Consider the following 10983-nt stretch of genomic DNA (forward strand, 5'->3'; position numbering starts at 1 on the left):
TTCACAATCCGTTGTTGTATTTTCCCCGAGCTATTCAAACACTGTTTTGTCATCAAGCAGAAACATTTGTTGAGAAATTACGTGCATGTGCTTAGTATTATTATTATTCCATGCTCTCGAATTAGCTTCAGGTGCTTACTTTATCATGGATTTATTATACTTGCTATTATACATGAAATTCGGTGTGTAATATTGGTGCGATGTTTTTATGTTTGCGACAAACTTGTTTGGTTCCGAAATACCGATGTTTCGAAAATGCCCAGCCCTACCTATAATATAACATTTCCGTGGTGAATGGTATGCTTGACAAATAATAAGATTCGGGCTCAACTACACCTCAATCATAAAGATTGCTTCTCAAAACAATTATTATACAATGAACAGTTCATGAAGTACACGCGTTGTGTTCGGGATTTCGGCTCTTTTTTTGTTCCGTTGCATGGCATAATTCAAATAAAATCCTGTCACTATATAGTTTATTCTAATTTTAAAACTATTAAAAATGATCAATCCCGCCTCATACTCACTACGTCAATGTTCATCAGAATACAAAAAATTTCATTCGGTTTAAGGAACTCCGTTTTATACGAATAATAATAAACACTGCAGTAACAAAATTATAAAGAAACAGACTTGAAAAAAAAAAATTAATCACAATGGTTCTTGGCAATATAACCTGTTGTATAAAAGTAAGTTGTAATGAAAAAATAAAGATTAAGTTACAATGTCACTTGTTTGAGCGGCGTTTGGAAATACATGATTTGGATACGCCTTGTATAGGATTTGCATTGCGTATAGGCAAAAAAATACGTTTCATCAACACAAGTCGAATTCACGTATCGCGCTTCAAGCTATACTTACTATATAACGCCGTTGTTACGACAATGTACCCAATAGGCCTAACTACTAAAATGTCTGTTGATGAATAATTAAACGACTCATGGAAGAATCGTAAGTACCATACACCTCGAGGGAGAGACATGGTTGAAAACTAGGATTAGACAAAATGGCGTCTGAAACGGGTATTTGGTCTCGAAACCAAAGTTGTAAATGCGAAATACCATAAAAATTCCCCGTTTAGGCTTGTATCAACAGATTACGTTGGACTCTGGAGTTGAACCTTTAAATCCAAACTAAGAGCGTTTAAAATCATTGAAGTATATGAAGTCGGCATTTTGTTATTCTCAAATCGGGGCCGATTTTTGAATTCGGGATAAGAATTGGAGCAAACATTTTTTGAACTCGTACTTATGGGACTTACAGTCATGATTTGCTTGCAGTTGGACGGAACTTTTTCCAATCCTTATCATTGGTTTACGCATAGCATTGCGTAAGTGAAGGTGGAGACTGCGAATAAATAACGTTAAATTCGCAAATCGAAAACTTGAAACACGTTTCCTATTCCACAGAAGCTTCTGTCGATACTGGGAAAACACAGTTATTATTTTCTGCAATTTCAGTTTTTACTTCTTCTAATTTTGTATTTTCTTGCTGTTCTTCTTCGTTTGATTCGATTAAAATTCTGTCAAGTTCTTGGATGTAACTCAACGCCATTTGCAATGTTTCGTACTTTGAAAGTTTTCTGAAGTAAAATATTATACAATCAAAAAAGTGTCGTTATTTTACTGAAATTTATAAATAAACTTAAGTGTAACAGACCTTTAGTGCATTAGTGTAAAATAGTGGTTGCCAGAAAATAGATTTACCACAATCAAAATAGTAATGCTTGCGGGTTGACTACAAGTCGCTTCAGAAGTATGTGTACCAAAATGGAAGTGGCTAATTTCGTTCGCCTATTTTACATCAAGTTGTGTAAAGGGATTGAAACCTATGGTCAGGGTTTATATCCACTTGGCTAACACAGACAATCCCCGAACTCGTAATAAAACTAAAATAAGGAAAATCGGAATGAAATTATGGCCTAACCCTAATCTGGTACACACACTACGGGAGTACCGATTACGATGCGTCTCAAATAGTGACAAGCGGTATTAGACAAAAAGAAATTACTAGGTATATACATACCTTGTTTTACTAATAGTTGGAATCACTTTTCTTAGTTTATCAAAAGCTGAATTGAGTCCTTGCATTCTTCTTCTTTCACGTGCATTTGCTGCTTGCCTCCTTTTCTTTGTAGTGCAAGGACTGGCACCTCTCTGGCGTTTCGACGGCTAAGGAAATAAATGAAACGTTTTGAAAAATTTTACAACATCGAAAAATGATGATATATTTTTATATTTGACAGCAAATTATTTGTTACAACAAATAAACGTATATGTTATACGCTGAAACTTAGAGGGTATGATGTCTTTTTATTGGTAAAGCCTAATTAATGTCAAAATAGAAAGTCATTTACCGAATTCAAATCCAACATCGTTATTCCGTTGCCATGCATGGAGTTTGCTGACGTCATTAGTGACGTATTATTATTTTGAAAAACTCGGATTTCTTGCTTAACCTGGCTGTCGTTGAACCCGATGATAGGGTTCCAGGGATCAGAAAGCATTTCAGAGTCTGAGAACATTTGTTGCATCCCAAGTGATTCGTTTATGAAATATCTTTCACGCAGACTTAGTTCAGTTGTGTTCGTACTGTTGCTCAAATTTGGTACGAAATGTCCAGCATGATTCGTACTGTAATAAGGTGGAATGAAGATGTCTGACTCGCTCGGTGAGATTGAGACTTGAATTTCTTCTTCTGAACTTGACGATGACTTGCGAGCTGGCGTTGAGGCTGTTTCTGAAAACAAAAATGCAAGGTAATTCATTGTAACGAAGCGACAAATGACCAGAATTTTACACCAAAAAACGTATCGTATCTGAGCCATTCTAATTGAAACAGTAGTATTCCGAATTATTGATATTGAATCAATTTTATTTTGGTCGCTCTGGTATACAACTAAACGGACAAACAAAATGTAGAGAACCTGGAAGACGAGCATAACTCAAATATAATAGGGTTAAAAACATATGGGTACGCGCCGTCCACCAAAACAGTTAAAGCAGTATCCCAATTATAAAGGTCGAAACTATTTTGGGTATTTGAATAGGCACAGAAGTTCAGTTTTGCATCAAATTGTTCGCGATGTCTCTACGCTGCTCATATTTTTGAAACAGCCTGTATTGATAATAAAAAAGACGAGACGGGCCAAATTAAATATCGACTAAGTCGTCGATGAAAAATCACCGACGTATGCTATTTGTAGTGGTTTATGTTCAATATAAGGAAGCATCTGGCTGGTCGCCCACATATTACATGTATCTGGATGGTGACCGTACATTTGAACCCATGTACATTTGAACCCATGCGTATATCCACGGGTTCAATCTATATGCGGGTGCTAAAACCCATGAGTTAGGGTTAGTATGGGTTTAACTATCCGTGAAACAAAAAAAAATTCCATAGGTGCAATAGCATACAGGTGCAATTGTCATGGGTTCAAATGTACGTGGGTTAAAATGTAATGGAACCATCTGGATATATTCTTACCCGAGAGGAAGCCTCCTATGATGGAATTTCTCGTAAACGGCATTTGCGTTTCCTGCTTGGGAATATGTGTTGTTACGACACTTGAATTTCGCATTTCAAATCCTGTTTGTGAAGCAAAAATCGACAATTCTTCTGCCGGTTGTGATATCACACAATTCGCCTCTGTTGCGTAATAAATCTCTTCTCCACTGCTGTCATCAGAGCAGCTATTGTTGTTGTTATTGTTAGTATTGAAGTTGAATGATGACGGTTGCCACATTCCTGTGTTGTTTTCTGTATGTTCGGGTAAAACTTGAGTCATTTTTCTTTACAAAGGTATAGTTGTTTATATTATGAATCTGACAATAAACAAAAAATCGTTTAACAGTTTTGTTTATATTTTACTGATTGGAGCCATTGAAATGGCGATTAGTAAAAACGAACCATCTTTATCCTACTACTGGATATCATCGAATAAACAAGTAGACGCATCGTAGGTAATATTGCAGTGATGACCAAATAACAAAATACAGTTTTACACTACAGCCTACATCTACTCCATCATTAGTATACGAATTATGGCGAAAAGAAACAACTATTTCTACGTGTATATTGCAGCGCCAACAATAATTTTATATCACCACTATCTTGTCATATTCAGTTTGACAATTTAAAAACTATGAGCCGAGAAAATTGACTCTTCCTTCCTACGAGCACCTGGTAACTATGACAGATCAACTAATACTTTTCCGCTTTATAGTGAATTTCAACAGCAATTAACGGATTACTCTCCCGATACACACGCGTCACAATTGCAATACAACTAAGCGATTTTTAATTGTGTTTTGAATATTTAATGACGTCATCAATTAGATGACATATCGTAATAGGATTATGTTTTGAACACTGATAGCATTATATGTTAATATTTTTCGCATTATGTCCAAATATATTTAAACATAAACGGATATAACGCCCTTCCGTCCCGCTTGAATATGTCGGAAATCGCTTGGATTACGATAAACACTTTCTCTGTCACATTTTCATTTTACTTGTACTCCAAACAGACCTTTTTATATTTTAGATATTTTCCTACAAAAGTGTTTTCCTCGACGTCGAATTTTCACGACAAAAAAGCTCAAAAGCATAATGATGCTTGAAATTTACTTCCTAAATCTGTGCTGTAACGAAGGGAAAAACTCAATAGCTGCTTCTATATCTAAAATTCCCATTTTAATTTCATGATTTTTTTTTTCATGCCAATTTTGTACTATGCACAATAAAGTGAATGAGTTCAAATACGAATAAGACAACATGCATTTTAGGGCAGCTTTCAATTCATATTTTCGGCTTGGTCGTTTTACGCTATATTTTACCAGTATATATATAAATCCAATAAATGTATGCATTACTCTCACTGTAGCTACTAGCTACCATCTTTTTATAAACTCAACCCTGAGATTACATCATCTTCCCAATTGCGACCAAGCATATTGAAGAAAGTGAAATCGTTGTTCATACGTGCTTTTGTATCCCTCATATTAAATACGGTTCTATTCTGGACGATCTTGCGTTAAATACTGCATAAAATTGTACTTGTATTTTTGGTCCGTAAGAGGACTTAAACTTCTGTAAATACCGGAGAAAATACGTTCCGACTTCATATATACGCACTTTTATATAATATTGACGACATTTATGACGAAACTATTGCTTTTCCGACTGAAAATTCAAACTGGCCAATGAGAAGCCATAAAAACTGGGATTTAAATGCAATGAGGGTCGCAAAATAGAAGTCATCATCAAAAGTCCAGATGTCTATGCAGCCCATGCAATTTTAATGAAGTCATTGAGGCGTCATCCAGCGAGCGGAAGGTTTCTTGAATTTTAAATGAAGCTAGAACGGTGTGAGGTCATTCACTCATATTCAACATACAGAATTATAGCTTGCATTTCAGTTCATGAGTAAGGGAAATAAAAATACACCTCAGTTCACTGAGACTAAAATTAAATCGAATAAGTCGATGAGTTTGAACAAAAAATACCTCTTCGATATTGCTCTCAATTTTTGACAAATTCATCAAAACTGAATTTTTTTTTTAAGTAAGGTATTTCTGTTCTGAACTATTTTGAGCCATTGTATTTGTGTGTTCCAAAAGTTGAATTTGCCTTAAACAAATTAAAGATAGAATTACGATTTCTTACTGTTATAAAGCCGGCGCTATGATTTTCAAACAGATGCAATCGATAGGTCCTAATAACCCCTCTTGCCCGGGGTCCAGTCGAAGCGAATTTAGAACACAGATACCACGGGAACAAGTGGCATTCTCGTAATCAATATCAAAATTCTCAGACCGATTGATCAAAGAAAACCTCAAAAATTCATTATCATATTTTCAAACTCAATGAATATTTTATTACTTCACAGGTTCCCACGTCCAAATATGAATATTCACAGTTCAGCCATTACGCAAGAAATTACTATTCGATACGTATATACGGCGTTCGTGTCTGATAAATATAAAATGCAGCTTCATGAAGTATGTTGATTTACAAAAAAAATTTTCACCACTAACTAACCAAGCCCGAATTATGCTTCCCCGCTGTTAATAAATAATGCGATATATATATATATATATAAAAGAGTTTCTGATCTCACATTTTTGATTTGATATTTATATTACAGATTAAAATACTGTTATTTTAATAAATATTTTACTTATGTGTTTTCACACGACTTTAATTGAGAAATATTAATATTGAAGTATCGTGTGAACCAAAGAATTTCGTTTGAAACTTTTCGTCAAATGAGCGTTCTTAGAATTCAATTCGAGTTATAATTTTCGGGAAGGAATCGTTAATGAATAGTTGTGTAATATACGGTGTTTTGTATAGCTTTGTATTAAGGTTTCACAATCTTGAAAAAGTCCAAAGTTAAATATATCAGGTAATGTTGTTTTCCACACTTATCCAGGGCGAAATGCTTGTGGATATGTCGTTTAAAATATGTCATAAAAATCATATAAGAATAACATATTATCAAACCCCAAAATCCCGGTTTGTTCGGCCCGAAACTAACCATTCTCCCGCCGCCATATTGGTTGTTTTCGTATCACCTTCGTTATTGTCACGTAATATTCGGATTATCATTTGTTAATTAATCGTTTATTGAACAACTTTGCTCGCTCCATGTTTCTGTAATAGGATTAGTAGAGATACTGGGATATCTATTGTCACATTTGTATTGTATTATTGTAATACCTACTTTGATATTTAATCGCAAACGGATATACCTCCCTTCCGCTTATTAACTACTGATTTGTGTTTTCGCATGACGAGAGAACTTGATGTTTGGCCGAAATTTTCGAGCTATAATCGGGCTCTAGTTGAAGATCAAACAATGTACAATATTTGACTCAGAATAAAAAAAACATTATTTTTCCCATTTAACAATATTACTATTAACAAAAATGATAAAGGCACAACCATATTAAGGTTGCCTCGATGATATTTCAGTAAAAATTTCCAAATAACGATACTTACATAATAACTTTGAATAAGTTTTAGTGTTAACACTTTTATTGTCAAGATATATGCCGGGTTTAAAACACACTCTATCGACTGCCAGTTAGAAAAAGGGGCGCTCCAAAACTATGTGTACCAATATGGAGGTAACTAACTTTGTTCGCCTACCATTAGTATGACTGATTACTATGGGCAAGGGTTGTGTACACTTTGGCTAACACAGACAGTCCCCAAACTAATAGAACTAAAATAAGGAAAATCGGAGTAAAATTACGGCCTAACCCGGTACACATATGACGGGAGTACCGAAATAAGCATAGGCAGGCGACTGATCGAAAAAAACAATATTCAACGTGATACCAATAATCGTAGTCTACGGCAGAGTATGCTTTAATATTACTCGTGGCGATTCAGTCTCTGAATTCATAACTTTAAATTTCCTAATATTTCAACTGCTATTTTTAATCGTGTAATTTTTAAAGACAAATGAGCATTCTCATAAGCCTGACAACTTGATGGTTCAATATTCGATCACTGGATGAAATTACGTAGCTTAATTACATTTGCGCAGTATTACTGTCCTTTCGATCAACAGCACGCTCTTGTAAACGCTGAGCATAATCATTGAACGTGAAGTGTGTTTATGGTTTGCTAAATTACTAAAAATTGCTTTTCTCCGTTATTAATGAACCAGTCAGAAGTAGCTATTAAGTTATGATTCTTATTTTCTCCGAGTACGTCTGGGTCCGACACGATATTTCACCCGAAAATTGTATAATTTAATTAATGGAATAGTTTTTATGACATCTAGTAACAATTATTTTATATGACCTTTGACCGTCGTGTCCCTATATTTATGAATTGATTGCTCTCTTGTATTTGTTTCATAATATTTTCAATTTTTGTATGTGAACTCAATGCTGGTTGATTCGATATTGTCACAGAACGGCGTCGATAATGAAAGTTCCGTCAACTACTTTCCAAACTGATGGTTCTCGATTGATATTTCAGGATAATTCATTTATTGTATTAGCCGTTATCTCTTTTAACCCTGATCGGCAAAAAGTATGAATATTTTCAAGTGATTCAACAGTTTTGCAAACGCTAACAAAAATATATATCGTTTTGTCCGTACAAAGTCAAACTTTCTCGATCAAATTTCAGTCAACTTTTCATACTTCAGTCGAAACGTTGCAGAAATATATTTATTTTAGTATCACATAGGATATTTTTATCATCGCAGATACCACGGTAATTCAAATGAATGTTGCAGAAATATATTTGTGCAAGTGTGTATCAACTAGTAAGACTCTTGAATCACGTAGGATAGTTATCTTCGCCGTTGCCGAATTATCCTTGTGTTATATGCATACGTATCCATCAGCGTCACATCAGAGAATAAGATTAAGTAGTAAAGCCCACAGTAACTCAATCGATATCACAAACATGGCTATTCTCCAAAACGGTTAACTTTTTCGCGCCATTACATCAATCGTTCGTGGATTGATGGATGACACATCACATCAATGCGACAGCTCATCATTTACTTTCGCGAGAAATTTATGTAAGTTTTACTGTTGTTTTGCGTAAAAAACGATTGAGTGTTGCCACCTAAATGTGTGAGTACTTTGCTTGCCTCCTAACTAGGCAGTTTGTTTGGTACTCCCGTAAAGTGTGTGTACCAGGTAAGGGTTAAGCCATAATTTTATTCCGATTTTCCCTATTTTAGTTCTACTACGAGTTCGGGACTGTCTGTGCTAGTCAAGTGAATGTACCCCATGCCAATAGGTTTCAGTCCCTTTACACAGCTTGATGTTTAGTTATTTAGTACACTTCTGGAGCGCCGTTTGTTTCACTCAAGACGGTGTGGAATCGGATTTATCAGAATCTACATAACAGTTAATCGAAATTCAATCTCAATGGCGCAAATAATAAAGACAATGTAGATTACGACACACGAACTAATTCATATGCTTGTATCATCAAGTTCGTGCAAAAACAAAAAACAGTTCAAATATTTCCATGCTCGAAATGGACTGTATGGTAACCGGACGAGAGGCCGTGGTTCGCCATATAATTAATCCGTCTCATTCGCTCTCCTCCATCGGCATGAATAGAAAAAAATTTTCATTTCAAGCAATTTGTAATAAATGATCACGTGACCTATTATTACTCAATCAATCAATTGGAAGGGTTCATCATAAATTCCGTTTGAATTCGATATCATACTCTATAAACACCGATGTTAAAAATTCTTACGGACGTTCAATTACAATAAATTACAAAACGTCTGATCGTTTTAAACCAGCAGCCATGCAGGAGGCGTGTATTCGTGTAATGTTTTGGTCCAGCAACAGCCAACGTTCGGGAGGGAAAAGTTTTAACAACCGTCAGCTGCCATTGGGGGCTGTCACCGCCCTACGACAGTTGTCTGTTAGCGCATGAATAAATAATATCAGTCGCGAATTCACTTCTGTGACAAGCCCAAATTCCAATCAAAATAGTATCTTCGGATTACCGTCGGTCGTACGTAATTTTAGTATCTTTTTATCTCGGCCACGTATGACTGGGTGTGCGATGAAAAATTGTAATAAAAATCGCTCCTAACTGAATGTGCATTGGACGAATGGAATTATGGGTAATAAAATTAGCCAATCAACACTTTTGGATTTGAATATTCAAAGTTAAAGGCTCAATAGGCGCAATTTTCATTCAAAATTTGATTATTTGCGACATTTGTATTTCCGGCACTCGTGTTTGCCATTTTTGAAATTGAGACGCACCGCTCGTCGCCAATGTTTCATCAATGGCTTTATCGTGAGTCGAAAAATTGTTAAATTCATCTACATGGACGTGTGTAGCGTAAAATGCGACTCTTTCGGACTGCTGGATTCCGGGACTCGAGAAAATTCAAAATTGGGCAAATTTATATGTTTTTTAAATTGGGTTTCAGAAGAGTAAATCCGAACTAAAAATAGGGAAGAGGGATAGGTTGTTGATCTCGCGCAACCACAACGGATAGTGAAAAATGAAAAAGAAAAAATTCAGAATGTTAATATGTGTCGATAATGCAACGATGCAATGGGGTAATGTAAGTAAAAAAATGGAGTCTCAAAAGTGTATCCAAGAAACGCAATTTCTGGCCAAAGTAGCACTTTAATGAAATTATTAAATTTATTGGCCGCGATGTTTTTTACCAAAGTTTATCGGTCTCGCGCAATCACAGTCGATATTAAAAAAACACTTATGAAAACACACATACTTTTTTTCAATGTCATTACGTGACGATAAGGCAACGATTGTAAAGGAGTCTCAAAAGTGCATACAACAAACGCACCCTCTGGTCAAAGCAGTACACTAATGAAATTCCTAAATTTATTGCCCGCGACGTTTTTCTTCAATGCAAGCAAGTATATAATTTTCAAAAGACAATTTAATCTAAAGCGTCTGCTTTGCGATAGCCGTGCAAAATTATGATTTGTTATCTTGAAATTGACCGATTGACCATTGCCACTGTTTTGTCGCGTTATTGTACGGCAATTACGTGACGCTTTGAAAATAATAGTCGATTAGTCATAGCGATGTGACCATGAAATATGTTTCATTTGAATGCGCTGACTATCGCTATTGGGGAAATACAATAGCCTAACATAGATGAATGTACAACTTCAGAAATTTTCCGCGCTTGAAAATGTATTTCAAATTGAAAAATAATGCATCATTTCATAGGGAGTTACAACATTACCGTATTTTCATTCTAAAATCTAAACAATTGATATTTTCAAATATATATATATATATATATATATATATGCATTGCTGATATATGGATATATAAAAATAGATATATGCTGAATATATGAAAATACTGTATTTACATTTGTTTATCGTTATTTGGGTATTCCTTTGTTATAAACTATAGTCAAATTACCGTTTTATTTGGCTCGTATAAGGTCCCAATAGGCACCCAATGTGACCAGATAGTGCTAA

General features: G+C 35.1%; 1 protein-coding gene across 1 annotated transcript; it reads right to left on the reverse strand.

The window, feature by feature from the left end:
* Positions 1 to 249: 249 nt before the first annotated feature.
* On the reverse strand, positions 250 to 3842 carry LOC120326356 (uncharacterized). Its single transcript, XM_039392631.2, has 4 exons — positions 3490 to 3842; positions 2357 to 2739; positions 2026 to 2171; positions 250 to 1582 (listed from the first exon to the last, which is right to left on the reverse strand). Exons 1-4 carry the CDS (start codon positions 3788 to 3790, stop codon positions 1399 to 1401), a joined length of 1014 nt encoding a protein of 337 aa, XP_039248565.2. The 5' UTR covers positions 3791 to 3842; the 3' UTR covers positions 250 to 1398.
* Between the last annotated feature and the right edge of the window lie 7141 nt (positions 3843 to 10983).

This window comes from Styela clava, chromosome 1 (assembly GCF_964204865.1).
Source record: "Styela clava chromosome 1, kaStyClav1.hap1.2, whole genome shotgun sequence".
NCBI lineage: Eukaryota > Metazoa > Chordata > Ascidiacea > Stolidobranchia > Styelidae > Styela > Styela clava.